Genomic DNA, 16,867 nt, shown 5'->3' with positions numbered 1-16,867 from the left:
AATTATAACTTATGAATAGTTATTTGTTCATTCCACTACAGCAGACTTATTTAAAAAAAGGAAGAGAAAATCATCTATAAAACATCCTAAATCTCCCCCAACATATGGACTGCATGTTTTCTATTAACTAATTAGATGATTATTTTCAGATTAAAATACCTTCTTTAACTACACCTGAGAGGGTAAGGAAAGATGCATTCATGGTAATTTTGGTTTGGTTATGTGGTTTTTTTGGCAGAGAAATAACATTTCTCATTCTAGCTCCTAGTCTGTTCCACTTCTGGATTTTCATGCACTCACACACTACTGCTACATGTGGGTTGCAACCCAGGAAGAGGGAAACATTTAAAACCTAACTGAAAGAACTTCTAATTCTATCTCTGAATAACGCTGCATTTTTTTTATAACAGTAAGTTCATAAAATCTCTTGAAATTGGAACTTAAAAATGCAGTAATGGTTCTATATGTAAATTATTCCTTAAGGAAACACCTACTGTCAGCTGGTGAGGTAAATATATGCTTAAGAAGGTAGTGACATTTTCACATCCTTACATTTAGAGCCTTTTATTCATACTGGCATGTTTTTGACAATCTGTTAAAATAGCATTTAAGATACATAATAAATGAATCACAGGTTTTTCTCTCCTACATTAATATACCTTGTGAAGTCATCTTATAACCTAACAAGTATCCTGGAACTCAAGTGACTATGGATTTTGGAGAGGCTTCCAAAGAGTGGAAGAGAGGCCTCTCCATCAGTGTCCCCCCAAATATTTTTAACTGGAATGAGAGATTTTTTATAAAAACTGATCTTTGTAAGCAGCTCATAATAATATCTCAATGCGTACAAGTAAAATGAATAGATACGCTGAAGGTCTAATCCCACCGCCTGCTACAGCTTGATGTTGTAGTTTCAGGTAAAGATAATGCAAATGTCTCACCTAGTCCTCAACGGTAACATGTAGCTTTAAAAGCAAACATAAGAAACGCTTTATTACTGCTGTACCTGTAGTTTCTTTTATCTTGGGGATCCGATGACATCCTTCCCTCAAAGTGCCGAACAGTGGTTCAGCATTAATTGCTGAATGCACGACAGGCACTGTCATTCTGTGACACACGGCTTCAGGCTGCTGGTGCAGGTCCTTGTATGTCGTTCCATGGTTTGGAAGCATGGCAGCTCTTTCATCTGCTGGAATATAGGCAATGCCCTTCATTGACGGGTCAGAGATAATGTGCTTAACATCAGAGGTACAAAGAGGAGATTCAACGGGGGTAGCACACGTGCTACTGCCTGTGCTGCATCCTGCATCCACTGAAGAGCACTGAGAGCTTTGCAGTGAGAAATGGCCTTCACTTTGCAGAGATGACATCCGCTTAGCCAAGTGATATTCACAAAGTCTAGCCACACTCTGCTCAGCTTCTGGAAGCTTTGAAGGATGGTCATCTGCAGATAAATCGGTATCTTCTGCGTCGTTTAGGTCTTTGGCTGAAGACACGGGAGTCATATCTGACAGAAAGTTTTCACCTTGGCTAAGCCCTGAGGTATCATCCTGATCCACCTCAGGATCTACTTCATCCTTACAGTCAGTTTCTGTTTTACCAAGGACAGGAACTCTTGGAAAAGTCTTCCCGTTCACTGTTTCTGGGCTTGGCTTATCTGCTGCCCCATCATCGGCAGCATACCATCTTTGGCGAAAGGCAGTTCTCTCCACATTAAAAGTGCTTAGGCGTTGACTGTCTCTTGCTGAAAGAGTTCCAAATTTAGCTTTTAGATCTTCATCAGGCTCTGCTTTTTTAGTTCCCTGTTGTTTTTTCACAGTAGCATTGCCATCAGAGGGTGCTTTTACTTCGCTGTCTGTCATCTTATTTTTCCTTTTACTAGTGCAAGAATATACCAAGGATCCCATGTGCAATTTGCTAAAATAATCAGTGACAGATTTTGTTTCCATGGTCTCTGGCTCCATTTCCATGTTATCCGAATGAAGAATCTGCTTTGAAGGCACAACTTTTGACTGTAGCTCTGCAGCCTGACGACCAGCCAAAGGCTGTGAGGGCTTCATGCCTGGCCCTCCAGCCTGATTCTTAGCGATGGGAAATTCAGTCTGCTCTTCCACAAGGGGTTGGTAGCCTTCGCTTGTGGTCAAAAACATACGTGCAGTGTTTTCTGACTGTTTCTGTGCTGCGGCTAGTTCAGAGCTTTCAGTCATTTCAGAGGAATTTGTTTCATTGCCAGAATCTGAAGATGACTCAGGGCTATATGCTCGCAGGATAGCTACACCTGCAAGCCACAAAAAATAAGAGTCAATTAAATGACAGCAGCTGAAGCACCTGGATAAGTGACAAGCAAAGGGGGTGTGTTAGAGACAAAAATATGCTTTGTAAGAATACTCTGACTTTATTGCACAGTTCCCGGGACAGGTAGTTTAATAACATAACTGTAGATCCATTAAATAATATGGAATATGATGTATGCAAAATGATGGCAAAAAAAAAAAAAAGGGAAAACCAAAAAAAAACCAACCCTCATGAAATGGAGTATTTCCAAAGCTAAATAGATGAGATGGAATGATTTTCAATGAATAAATGTAACTATGGTGAAAGAACCTGAATTGTCATTCGTGTGCTGTTCCTCTGAAGCAGCCAAAGCTTCTAGTGCTTGAAGTGTAGAGACTACAGCATCATCTAGCCCCTTCTCACACTTCCCCTCTGTATTAGTAGGGACAGCGTCGATAAGCGACACTGGAATGTCATCATTGCCTAGGTTACTGGCTTGCTCCTTGTTGTCTCTAGGCTGCGTTGCTTGATTCTGAGAGTCTTCCTCATCTGAACTGTCCCTGAAGCCAGGTGGAGGAGCAGCAATGGCCATGTTTAAGGTATGCAATAGGAAATCATCTTCATTATCATCACCTTCCGGAGGTGGAAGTGAAGTCAGATCAATAATGTCATCACTAGAACCAGAAAGGCTGAGAAGAGCAGGCCTATTGATTTCTCCTACCATGATGTCTTCTTCACAGCTTACTTCATCTTCATCTTCGGCATCATCTGTGTTTTCTGCATAACAAATATCATGCAGCAAAGGCTCCTCTATCCCTTCTGCAGCTCCAAATATTTTACCATCATTTATAGTTGCGTAAACAGAATTTGCAGCAAACTGAATGCTTTCAGCATCTGGTGACAACTCCAGGCCTTTAATGTCATTGGCATTATTAATATAAATGGCTCTTTGTTTATCTAGTACTTCTGGACTTTCATCCAAAAGCCTTTCATAGCCGAGAGTCTGGGGATTGATACCATCCAAGTTGTGATCTCCAAATATAAAGGAAACTTTTGCTCCTCTGGGGGAATCCTGTGCTTTCTTGCTAGATTCCAAACCTGAGAGTGACAGCAGTGAAGGCTGATTAAAATTTCTGCTTTCTTCTGCTTCAGTGGGGTCACTTGGCTTGGCCAGATGCTGATCAAATCCACCTGAATTATAAGTATTTTCTATGTACAGATGTCTGTGTTCTTTTTGACATAACAGACTTTCAGAAACATCTACAGTCTTCTGTTTTGGATCGACAAAGGACATTTGAGTCTCCTGATCTCCTTCAGCCAGGAAAGTGGTAGTTTTTGGTATACAGTTCCACTCAGAAGCAAGGAGATTATGCTTCCCTCTATTTTCAGTTCCTATAGCATGGTGAAATAAAATCAACATTGTGAAATCAAAGAGCAAAGTCATGTAATTTTTAAACAATAGCTTGTTAATGCTGAGCAATAAACACTCTGAATAGGGCAGCTGAGCCATGAAACACTTCAGAAAAGCACTTTCAAACTCACCTCTGCTCTAAGTTAAATATCTGTTGATTTAATGACCTAAAGTTTAACTGGTACTTTTGTACTTTAGCACAAAACTAAACCCCAGCTAGGTACAAATGCTATTCCAGGAATAGTAACACAAAACCAAATCCCCAGCTGGTTTCTCCAATACCGTACGTATTCTTACAAAAGATATATGCACATAAAACAATAACACTCATAGGGAGTATGCACCTGTTTCACTACAGTATGAAAGAAATTCATCACCTGGTTTATTTTACCATTAAGATGCTATCATAGGCTGAACATTAGAAAACTATAAAGCTGAGCTGATATACTGTGGTGCTAGGTCTGAGCCAGCAATCAGATCTCATTTGGCATAGCCTTGTATTTTTCTGGAGGTGCACTGGCTTAACCTGGCTTCTGCTTTATACATTGGACCATCGTTAACATACTGTGCAATGAATACCTGTTTCTCGGCTCCCTGTATTTTTCTTGTTGGCCATGTTAAATATTGAGCGCCTTGAGTCAACCAGCAGTCTATAGTATCCAGCTGTTAGGCAAGCAAGATTCATTGCATCTGATGACTCCATCAGCAGAGTAATAGGCTAAGAAGAATACAACCAAGTCTTGGTTAAGGCTGTTCCTCATCAATCTGTTAAACTGCTGACAATACTACTACATGGAAGCAAAAGGAATCACATCACAAACACCACACTGAAAAATACACACAAGAACTTATTTTCCTTTCTACCAATATCGAACAGTATCAAACATTTAGAAAAGTCTGGAGTTGCAGTAAGATAGAAGTCCAACTGGGCGTTTTAACAGCTGATTTTGCTCTCTTTCTGAAAGAAGCTGACCATTTTAAGACTCTTGTTCCATCTTCTTCTGGCATAGATATATTGTTCTCACCAAAGCACTGTTTACTGTTACTCTGAAACTGCCAAGAGCTAAGAACGTGGTACATTAGGCGTTGGAGTATTGCAGTAGCATGGGAATCTGCAGCTTCCTAGAAAATGAGGTGCCTGAAGCACATGTAAAGAAGCAAGATACGGGAAGCAGACAGAGTCAGGGAAAGTTCAGGTTCAGAAAATACAGTAGTGAGGTTAAAGCTATCATTACACGGCAGTGACAGTAAATATTACAATGACAGCTTAAAAGATTTCGGTGTTTGTGGCCTGGCATTACTGAAAAGACAAGTGATGAAAAAATAAGCAGATAAACACAAAGAGAATGGAGAAAGATCCTCAGAAGGGAGATCAGCAAAGAAAACAAAGTCAAAGCATTTAGAAAAGAAAGTCAGACCTAACAAAAATGAGAGACCTCAGAGCTTTGAAAAACTATGGCTGCCAGGCTAGCAAGCATCAAACCTGAGACATCCACATGAAACATACTTTAATTCCCTTTTCTTTTGCAACAATATATAAATTTCTTTGCCTAAAACTTTTGTTCATGTCTCTGTAGCTTTTAACACCAAAAGCTGCTATTCTCAAATTTATTTTAAGGTGGCTAGCCTCTACAACTCCTAGAGAGGAAATACAAATGAAGCCCTTACCATGATACATAGATAGAAATTACACTGTAGACAACCCATCTTATCACTCACAGTTTGTAGTGACTCATAGCTACGTGGACATTTGTGACAATTTATCATAATTTTGCATGCAGAGCCCACTGTCATAAGACAGATGCGGGGACCTGCATCATTTGTTCCAGGAGCAACATTACATGCAACAAGGATGGCTCTCCAACTTACTCAACCCCTTACTAGTTAAAAGACAACTGATTCTCATGGAGGCTGTGGCCAAAATATAACTGATGATCATAGCTTACTACCAAACCCACAATAGGTCTGATAATTTTTTAAATGCCAGTGCTGCAGCACTTTAGGCCAAAATACCCCGCGTGCCCTGAATGTCGTATGAACTGTTTTCGGCAACATGGAAAAATTTAAGCATTTTTTTTCTTTAAAGTATTTTGTGCTACAGTTTGAGCTTCTATTCAGTACCTATTTCTTTCAAAGCATTCAACTATAGCTATAAAAGTTAACTATAAATTATCCAACCTACAATGGGCTGATTAATCTCTGTTCTTTCAAGTGACTACTAAAAACTAACATTTGAAATGCTATGTTCATCTCAAATTTTCTGCAGTGATTGACAGAAATGGATGACCTCCACAGAAATCTCAGATTGCAGAAAACAGTGCTGTGAACTACTGTTAACCTGCTGAACAGTCCTATGACAGCTAAACTTTTATTGCCTGCTTCTGCCAAGTGATACATGTTTGAGAAGACATTAAAAAGAACCAAAAATACAATAAAAATCCAAACTGTTTATTCATGTATTCATTAAGGAAATATTGGCATATATGACATATTTTGGCATATTCAGAATCTGGATATATGAACCTGCTACCTTAGGGTAAACCAGGGGATGAAAACATCAGTTGAGAACACCTACCTGTGTGTGCCTGCATCTCCTTCACAGGACACAGTGACAATCCCTACTCGTGCCCCACAGAGAGGCAATTTTTTGTCAAATTCCATCCAGAGCCTCTCAGAGTTGTAATTTTAACGTTAGGCCAGTCTCTCTGGGTTTAAGATTGCTTGTGCCGAAATGCAAGGAGATGGGGATATACATGGTTTGCAATAAAACAGTAACAGTATTATAATATAAACCAACATAATACCATGGTAAAATGTAATACTATGGCATACAGAGCTGCATTTTACATACCAGCAGATGGGAAGGATTTAATTTCTATATTACTTTCTCCATCTGTAAGAAGGTGATAACAGCTTTCTCACAAGAGTGCTACGAGTTTAGCACAGTAATGCAGGTAAAGTAGCCTGAGATCCTCAGATGTTATCATTGCTAAGTACAGTGAAAGAGATGCTGTGTTCACCAACCTGTACATTTCTCTTAAGTTGCTGTCAAAGAGCATCTAGATTAATCTACAGCAATGTTTTTTTCATTAACTTAAATACAGGGAAAGAGTTCCAGGTCAATAAACCTAAAGCATTCAAAGCAAAAGCTTAGTAAAATATTCCTTGTGTATGTTTTTGTGTATAGCTGGGTAAGCAAAAAGAACTGCTAGGCTCTACTTATTTTAACAGAACATTTAAGTTTCAAGTATAATGAGAACTCTTCCTTCAATCTCCGATTAGCCTGATTAATGCTCTAGACAGTCTATGAAGCCTTTCACTTCAAACCACACCAAGAACCAGAACAATATATATACAGAACTCCACTCATTGCCACTAGATGCCACAGACACAAAGTGTTAAGTGGGATTTAAGAGAAATTAAATGACCAGAGGTAGATGAAGAACATCTGTGAATATATTATGTAGGGCAAAGCAGTGAACCGGGATTATAAGGGCTAAGAAAAAACCTTGCCTTTTTACAGTTTTTATTTCATTGGTAACCGCTATGCGGTTACTTACAGTGAACTTTGCAGGTAAAACACTGGCTTACAGAGGACACTGGTCTGATGCAGCTGGAGATTCTCTAACGGTAATAATATTGTCTGTTACACTAGAAAGAGCTTCTAGGGGCTCAAGGAGCTTCTAGGGGCTCAAGAAGTTTCAAAAGAAAGCCAATTTCATCATCACCTCTTCTCACCATGGAAATCAAGGAAGACAACAACAAAGCAAGTTGCCTGGGGCCAGCCAAGAGAAAAATCAGAATAGAATACGCCAGTCTGGTACACTGTAGGCCCCTCAAATGCCCAAGCCATACTCTACATGCACTCTGACCAAAAAAGAGCTAAAAACGCATCCTCAGATTATTATTGCCATGAAAATATTCAAGACAGTATACCTTGATCAAAAACTCAAATAAAGACAAAAACATTATTTAAAGATGTTATATCAATATAAATCAACAACAAACTTACTTTTACATCTAAGACATGCAGCTCAACTCTAACACTGCTTTCGTCTTCTGTAAACATCTCAATCCTGTTCACGTGGCTGAAGTCTGCCAGGAGAGCCACCAGGTTTGTTTTGGTGTTTATCACATGACTGATTCCGTACCGCGGCCCTACTAACAGAGTCACTTCTGAACGCTTTTCTCCCTGCTTTAGCAGAAAAAGAAAAAAAGCAAAAGTAAAAAAACATGATAGGTACTGCATAGCGACAGAAATCACCACTGCCTTCTTTCATTTTCATGGAGCTACATTTGCCTTGACATTTCTACACTAAAGATTATTACGTTTTTCTAAGAAGAGACGATATACAAGAACATACTTGATTCATAATTAAAAACAAAAAGTAAAGGAATCTGCTGCTGGATATTGACTATACTCTAGTTTTTAGATGGATAGTTGGATGGACAGACAGATGGATGGACTCTGCTTCTGTTAAAAGAAAATCTTTGTCATTAAGAGTTTTCCAGACTGATAATTTTAGTATTGTATAGTTAATTAGATGGTGCTATTTGCCAAGAAGGTGCTACCTACCTCCAAATCCCCAGTAAAATTCAAATTATAACAGGAATGTTATTTTCAAGATGAAAAGGAAAAAAAAAGATTTGGTTCAATTAACAATGATTTTTCAAGTGTATAAATAGAACCTAAACTTCTAAAGAAAATGATATGGTCCAGCTATTGCAAAAAGGCATTTGGATAAAAAAATCAAGAGAGGAGAGAGACTATTTCAAGAGAAGTATTACCACTAGTGTTGCCTTGAAAACACGCCCTCCATATAATCGTAGATCACTGAGGAACTTTAGATAATGCACCTTGGCTTGCAGAGCAGATAGCTGAGGAAGGAGAAACAGGGGTAAGAGGTAGTGGTAGAAATCAACATATTACCAAATTCAGAAAGAAAATTTATTTGTGTAGTCTAAGGAGAATGGACTGTTATAACAGCTTTTCAGAGCCTGAAACTAAATCATTAGATGCTTGAGTTTCAAATGAGGAGAAACAGTTTCATTCTTAAAATTAAGATCTTGCTTGTTTAGTTAAAATGCACTGAGGACTTGGGTATGGGCAGATCAGAGCACTGCAAGAACATCGTAACTGCTCCAATGAAAGGAAAATGTTAAACTACTCAGATTAAACATCTGTTCATTGAGGGATTTCAAGGCTAGACAGCAGCTTTCCATTCATAATCACCGTCAGTTCTTAAACATTTATGTACCTATACAGAGAAAGAGAACAAAGAATTTGCTTTTGTCAGCTATGTGTATTACATTTTGCTAGGTACTTGTGGCATATGGCATATTATTCCACCTCATTACTGCATTTCCTATTTTTTAAAATAAAACCCTTCCACTATATTTAGTAGGGAATAAATCTGAAAGCTAAATACAGTACATCAATACATATGACCATATCATGCAATACGTGTCATAATTTATCTTCTTTTTTCTCCTCTGAGCTTAAACTACCTACTTAAAGAGGAACAACTTGGAAATATTTTATAAGACTGAATGGAAACAAGGAACAGTTCATTTTACCCAGTCTGGACCCAAACCTTATACCTCCCCGGTGTAAACCCTTATATCTGGACTTTTAAAAGATAAGTTAAAACAAGCTCATCTCATTTGCTGCTCTCATTTCAGCCACTAGATTTCTAATTCAAAATCTTATTTGATCTTGAACAGCATTTCAAGAGCCCCTATTCTAAGGTTTTTCTAGACACCAAGGAGGAAATGGATCTGAAGCAGAGCAACTAGTGGTGATGCTTTCCCCTTCCCTTCACCAGGTGTTCAGCTGGTGGAGAAATACACAGGGGCTGTAAAAAATGGGAGAATCCTGAGAATGATAGACTTCCCTTCATGCGGAGGGAGGGAAGACCCCAGAAAGAAATCGGTTCCTGTGTTAGTACCTACAAGTGAGACAGAAGGTGACGATGAGCTCAGATGCTTTGTTCCTGAGACTTACCTGCTCAATAAGCAGGTGGGCACACAACATATTTCCAAAGCTCAAATCAAAAAGAATGAAGCAAAACCAATGAATTCTGCGTGCTGCAGGAAGGGACTGTTGCAACCTCTCTTCTGACCAAACACCGATACTGTACGCTACTTCATCACCTGCAAGGTCTGCAGCAGCAATGGCTTCCAAAATAAATCCAAATTTACACTTCCAGGATAAACACTAAACGATTGGCATTATTTGGCTTTAGCTCCAGCAGTACAGGAGGTGGCCTTTCTTCCTGAGCATCGCAGGTCAAACACACAGAGCTACGTTCGCAGTCATGACGTGATCGGAAACCTCCGAGCAGGATTTCTGCTGATCACAATAAACCTTAGCTCAGGCACCAGGTGTTTGGGGGTTTTTCCGTTCAGAAACAAAGTGTCATGAAGCAGGATTCAACTCATTTTATGTCTCAACTAGTCACTCTTAGGTTCTTTTTATAGTCCATGGAGAAAAATAGGCATTTCTAGGACAGAAGTCATCTGACCTATTTTTGGTTCCTGATGTGGGATGGGATGAATCGCTCCCTAGAAGTGCCTGTTTCTCTCCATTGACTACAAAGAGAGACTAGATGACTTGCATAAAGAAACCTCATTATGGTGTCTAAAACCAGCCTCAGCTGTATGCGTGTAACAAAGGCATTTCTCAGAGACATTGTCTCCACATGTTTTTTCCGGCTGAAGTGAAAGCTTAGTGCTAAGAAAAGCATTTTACAACAGCAAGGAGGGTCATTTACTGTAAGGACACAGTGAAAAGTCTCTACCTACAGCATAACAGAAAACAACCCTAAAACCCAGCATTTATGTCAGGCCCATAGGTTAATGTGGTTCAGATGAGAGTATCAGAGAGAGAAAAATAACTTTCCTAACAAGTCTGCCATTAATAGGAAGCACTAAATGAATTTAAAAATATGTATCTTTATCATTCATGAAGTACTAATAACCAGTTTTCTGGCCTTCTCAAGATAAGAAGATAGTTTAGTTGGGGTATAATTAATTATTTTTAATTGTTCTTGGCTATGTTCTACCAAGCACCAAAAGTTACATCTCTGAAAATATAATGGCTAGGTGTTTCTCCGAAGGATTAACTTCAAATGTTTCCCATGTATGCCACCCTTTCTGTTCTTTAAAACATATTTTCCATTAAGATGCAAATGTAATACCTTTTTACCCGGAGGAACTAGGTTTTGATTTGCTTTGACAAGGTGTGAAAGTGCTTTCTTTATGTTCTTTTCTTTCATGCTTTGCAGCACAGCAGATGGAAGAAAAGTCTCTAATCCCCATTCTTTTCTGCAATAAAAGGCATATATTTAATTTCACATTCCTGTGATGATTATTTATCTAAAGACCGGTGACTATGATGCCAAGTGAATGAACACCTGAAAACAGAAGGAGAGTTGATCAAGTCCAGAGTTTTGCAATAACACATTATTTTCTATATTCAAACTACATATTATTTATGAAAAAGATGCTTTAAAATGATATATAATCTCTCTTCTATCCCTTCCATCGTGCCATTCAGAAAATAAATTTTAAGTTGTTATGTTTAAAGTCTATGCTGTGTTGTTAAACACACTTAATTACATAGGCAAGTACCACTATAGAATTAAAATTGCCGAAGATTTAACAACATAACGTCAGATTTAATTTTATTTTCTAGGCTTTTTTTAGAACATGCAAACCAGCCAGCCATTGTCTTTGTCACTTTTATTTTGTGGGTTATTTTCTCCCTCAAAAACAACCAGTCCTCTCCTTTTACTGAATTTTCTTCTCTGCTTGAAGCACCCCTTTTGATACAAGACTGACTTTTCACTTGTAATTATTTCTGCTGATTCATTAACAGGATACAATATAACATGATCTTCAGTTAGGTAGATAAACTCTACAAGATTTAGTGTGCAACAGTTATTATTTCCATTCTGTAAGTAAATTAAGCAACAATAACAAAAGTTTGGGCGTTTGAGTTCTGTGGGGTTTTTTTGGTTTTTTTTTTTTTTTTTTTTTTTTTTTTTAAATCCAAGCAGCTGTACACACAGTTGCATTTTGGAAATTTTCTTTTGCTTTGTAGTTACATACACATGTTGTCTAACATAAAACAGGTGCCTGCTGGGATACTTCTGTATTTAAGAAATCTTACAAATGGAATCTAAGACCCTACAGTCTTCTGAACCAAGAAATCATCTGAATCGTACTGTAATAATCTCTACTAAAACCTTAGGATTCAGACCATATATAAACTTAGATCTGACCACTAAATCATTGAAAGCAAATGAGTTACTCTTATTTACATTTAGAGGCTATTTCACATGCCTAAACAGATGACAAAAAGGTCAACGGACCAAAAGCTCCATACTTACATCTCTTAACACACCTGAATCAATTTCAGTGACAAAGAATGAACCTAAAATTGGTGCATACATATAGACATATTAAAGAAACAAGCTTAAAGAATCTACGAGTTACTTCTGAAAGAGTAATGTTTACTCCACTTCTAAAGAACACACTGCCTTCTCAACTTACTCTATATATTTGAGAGATATTTTCTGAGTTTGCTTGGTGGTCACAGTTGCAATATACATTTGTAATGCAGCCAACCGTAGGGCAATGTCATATTTCAGTTCTGGTCCAAATCTTTCCTGAACCACGTCGTTACAGCTCTGCCAAAGAACCAGTAGAGGGAGCATCAAGTTAAAAAATCTTGCACTAAAAATAAATTATAGTCCTTTTCTTTTTTTTTTTTTTTTTTTTTAAATTAACATTGGATGAAGAGTAACCCTGAACTCAGAAGCAGGACCATGCTGAAGGTAGGACTGCTGCTCTCAGAGGTGTCAGATGCTCACCAGGATATGGGCACTTCTGAAGAACCCAAGTACTTCTGCCAAAGAGCAGAAGGCATGAGCATTTTGATCTAAGCTCTCTTCATCCTTCCTGGGGAGAACAGTAATCCTCTTTCACAAAGAGTGCTGGGAAGGTATCGGTGTATCTGGACTCAGGTTAGCAGGATTCTAGCTGGTGAGATACCCAGGAGAACCACATTGCTTGTACATCAGCTTTCTCATCCATTTTACTGGAAGTTCCTTTTCAGACATAATTTCTGTCTGATATTACAGTACCAGAAATCAGTATTAGCAATTACTTCAGCTTCACTCTTTTCTAAAGCCAAATATATTTTGGAAAGATATCAAAGCATTACTATTTGGAGAGACTTAGGAAGGAAGGGGACTTTGCAGATGATAAAGATTTGCACATTCCCCAAGTGCATTCATTGGCTTTATGCAGCAGAAATAAAACCCAGGATTTACTGCAGCCACACTTTTCTAAGTGAAGATATAAATCTATATATACACTGAGTGCAATTATCTTTTTATTCTCCTTTACACTAACAATGGCCGTGCTTTCACTTACCTGTACATAGAGATATTCAAAAGCAACTGGATCTCTTCTCAAAAGATCAATGGGATCCTTTGGAACAAAGCTAATCCTGAAAAGACATCTCATCTTATGCGAGCTTGGCCTCTGTGTCACCTAGGACAGTGTGATAATCATATTAGAGCTTGGCAACCCTGGTCAAGCAATGCAGTCTGTAGTCTTGGGCAATGTGACCCTGCTCCGGAGACACGTGGTACCAAAAAAAATAATTCTGTCCAACAAAAAGCTTTGCCATGGGCTCCTTATTAAGTTCTTCACATAGGAACATCATATATATAATCTTGTGGAAAGATTTTTAGACTCATATAGGCATGACTGCCCAATACAACTCATCCTCAAAGCAACAGAGTTCACTCATTCAAAACCAGAGTGAAAGGACAGAAAAAACAGACCTTAATGAAAACCATTCAAGTGAAATACAAACCAAGTTGTGCTTCAGCAGGACCAAAATACTCATAAATGAGAAGGGCTAGAAGGTTTTGGGGGTGAGGTCACATTTTATTTCTTAGACTGACTGAGAACATAGGCAAAGCACAGCCTGGCAGCTATTATTCTCACTTTCTCTTGCTTGTTTTAATCCATTAGGCAATTTGTGAGAAATTAGGTCTGTTTCCTGGGTTGTTCTGGATTAAGAGACCTACCCCATGACTTCTGAGCAAGACAAATGTCTTCCAATACATTACAAAATGAAAAAGACCGCTTTGCATGTTGGTCAGCAAAACTTTGTTAAGCGTGTAACACCGTAATCTGGGTATATTCACGGGGGACCACTGCATAGCTAATGAATAATTGGATGAAACATTATAATGGAGCAACATTATAATGGCAAATTAAAGTATTGCTGATTTTACAGGAACTTCAAAGAAGACACCCTCAGAATTAATGTAGTTTATGTAGTTTACTTAATTAGGCTAATGCAGTTAGAGAGTTAGTGTACTTTATAATCAACATCTTTAATTGATAAAACTATACTTCTAAAAATCTCCAATGAAGCCTCTGTCTTGCCCTAACAATTTTCAAAAACTATGTTTATCTCACATTGTCTCTGACCTCATTCCTAAGTATCTAGGCATACTCTGCATGTATAAATAAAAGTTGCAGATGGGATTTTTGAAAGCTCACTGTGTTGGTTTATTCTGATCCTTCTGATTTCAATGAGCATTTTACCAATTACTTCAAAGACGGACAGCTAGGCCAGGAGAGCCAGTACTGAGTACTTCTGGATACTGTGCAATGACTGGGTAGCTTATACCCACAAGAAAAGAATGTTGACATGGCAAAGTCAAGTGCTGAAAGGTTAGAAAATGCTAGAAAGACTGTTAGCTGGTAAACTAAGCTCCTTCATACTATTACACAGACTCTAGTTATACGATCAAGGGAATTCTGGCATTTAAATTAAATATTTTTTCCTCATCCCATCTAAGCATCCATTTCTCTTTTTTTTTTAACATTTAGGTGAAATTTTAAAAATACTAACATTCTCCTGAAACATAGAAGTATCATGGAAAATTTCAGGCTAAACAGTTTGCCAAAATGGTAAGTGGCCAAAATCAGCGTCCTCTGCTGGGAACTGTGAAGCAACTTTACCTCTAGTCATACCTCCCTGATCTAAGGAAGAAAGTCACACCAGCATTTTCAGGTCACAATTCATCATCACTGAAGTGACATAATGTTTTGCTGCGTAAATAAGCCAAACTTGGCTTCAACAGAAAGAGTATTATTCCCTGTCACCCAGATACAGATCTGTATAATCAGATAGGAACCAAAGATCAAAATAAGGTTTTTAAAGGCATTTGGGCAGACTGTGGCTCTCAGAATTGTTACCATGGATTGTCCAGCTGTTGAGAATGTTTACTAGCTGGGCCATGTACGATATGAAAGAGGCTTGATAATATTTTCTAGCTTTCAGACTGGTCTTTAATAAACTTTTAAATACTTTTTAATGGCCCAACGAAGCAATGAAATATGATGCCTATATAATAGAAAAAATAATTGTTTTCTGTGAGAACCTGATTCTTACAACCACATCTAAATACTGTTGCTATTTGATAGACTGTATCAAACTATAAATCTTGCAGTTAACTCACTTGAGTAATGAAAAAGGTGGATAATTTACTGATTAACCCGTCTCATTAATATCTGTTTTCACATATCATTACACAAACCTGAGTTAGAGTCTCCTGTTCATGTAGCAAAAGGAGCTTCGTTCCAGATCCTTCAACCCTCTGCTCCAGCATCAGGGAAAAGTGTTCAATACACTTGATGGAAAGCTTTTCTTGGAGTGTTAAGATGACATCCTAATTAACAAAGGATTCATAAAATGTGCTTAAATTCATGAAGTGCTTGGGACCCGGTTCTTCACTGCCACGCACCCTGCATGTACCCAGCACAGGTTGGAAGCCCAGATGTTAAACAGGAGGACGGTCGTGTTTCGTGCCTGTTCTGCACGAGTATACAGGACATCACACACGTTCACCCAGTGAAAAATCAGCAACTTTCTGTGCAGTTTAACATGCAAATTATACTTGTGCAGCCCTTAGATCATATCTCTCTGTCACCCTGGAAAAAAAACCCTCTTCATCAGCAAAGGAGAGAGTCTTGCCGCTATTCTCTTCACTTACTGTTGGGGCAGGGCCACCGAGTAGTATAAACCAAATTTACATGTTCAACAAAAAAATTAAATGAATGGCCTTTATTTGTTCTTACAGCAAGGTTTTTTTCTTAAGTCCACATCCTAAGTTTTAAATGCTGACAGAAAAGTCAGCAGTGATGATACCTGTGCAGAACGATAGCTCTAAATTCAGGGACCCTGTTAATTTATAGTATAAAACCCATTTAGAGACTTCTAATTAGTTTTTTTTCACATTGGATTATGTCTAAGGATAATTAATTTGAGAGCAATTGTTTCTAAAATAACAGCTAACCAAACCTCCTCACAAAACCATTCAACCAATCCCTACTTTACTTTCATATAACACTTTGTAAATATATGCAGAGCATTAGTATCATCTGGCAAGGTATCTTTTGCTTTAGAGAATGTAGTAGGAAAAAGAAATATGTAAGAACCCATCATTTAAAAATAGTTTCACATTATGTTGGTGAAAAGATTAAAACATTTCTATCCATCCAAAAGATTTTTAGATATACGTAGAGTATCCAGATGGATAGGACTTACTAAGGATATCATGGCGAATTGTAATCCAAGTGTTTTAACATAATTTAGGAAGATTAATTGATCAGTTAGAGTGTGTTTATGGAAAATCAACACCAAACTGGTAGAAGTATGAAAAATGTATGTAGGAGGATGGGGACAACTCTGTACAATGTAAAGAACGTAAGACAGTATTAATGGATTGCAAGTAACCACTCTAAATAATGGAAGTTAATATTATACTATTCTGACTAATGGGGAATTTACTGCTTACACATTACATCTACTTTTATTTATACTTCTAAACTATGCCCAAAGACAAGGGGCATAACAGTAACATGAAGAGACATAATATTAAATGTAAGTTTTTAATAGGGGGTAATAATGGCGCTGTTTTCCACTAGCTGTCTTGGACCTTTTCAAATATGATGCTAAGGCACACAGGCACTCAATTATTGAACCACATTTTTTGCTAGCCTATCCACTCATCCAATAACTTTTGAGAGTCAGCAGAGGTGCTACCTCCCAGCAATAAGGAAAGCAAGGACTGCAGGTAAGGCACTGGT

The 16,867-nt window shown here is 38.0% G+C and overlaps 1 protein-coding gene across 7 annotated transcripts in view; it reads right to left on the bottom strand.

Moving 5' to 3' along the window:
* The window catches only part of FRMPD4 (FERM and PDZ domain containing 4), a 412,160-nt gene that overhangs the window by 2,564 nt on the left and 392,729 nt on the right, over positions 1-16,867 (bottom strand). For all 7 annotated transcript variants that reach the window (XM_029999016.1, XM_029999023.1, XM_029999017.2 and 4 more), the window contains exons 8-16: positions 15,316-15,447; positions 13,127-13,246; positions 12,242-12,378; positions 10,885-11,011; positions 8,474-8,563; positions 7,698-7,880; positions 4,265-4,403; positions 2,605-3,666; positions 1,007-2,278 (exon numbers count right to left, since the gene is read on the bottom strand). In XM_029999016.1, coding sequence (XP_029854876.1) covers positions 1,007-2,278; positions 2,605-3,666; positions 4,265-4,403; positions 7,698-7,880; positions 8,474-8,563; positions 10,885-11,011; positions 12,242-12,378; positions 13,127-13,246; positions 15,316-15,447 — 3,262 coding nt within the window. The remainder of the gene's footprint in view (positions 1-1,006; positions 2,279-2,604; positions 3,667-4,264; positions 4,404-7,697; positions 7,881-8,473; positions 8,564-10,884; positions 11,012-12,241; positions 12,379-13,126; positions 13,247-15,315; positions 15,448-16,867) is intronic.

The sequence above is a fragment of the Aquila chrysaetos genome, chromosome 23 (assembly GCF_900496995.4).
Source record: "Aquila chrysaetos chrysaetos chromosome 23, bAquChr1.4, whole genome shotgun sequence".
NCBI classification, from domain to species: Eukaryota; Metazoa; Chordata; class Aves; order Accipitriformes; family Accipitridae; genus Aquila; species Aquila chrysaetos.
Note: the sequence above shows the minus strand (reverse complement) of the source record. Positions and strands in the feature narration are given on the sequence as shown.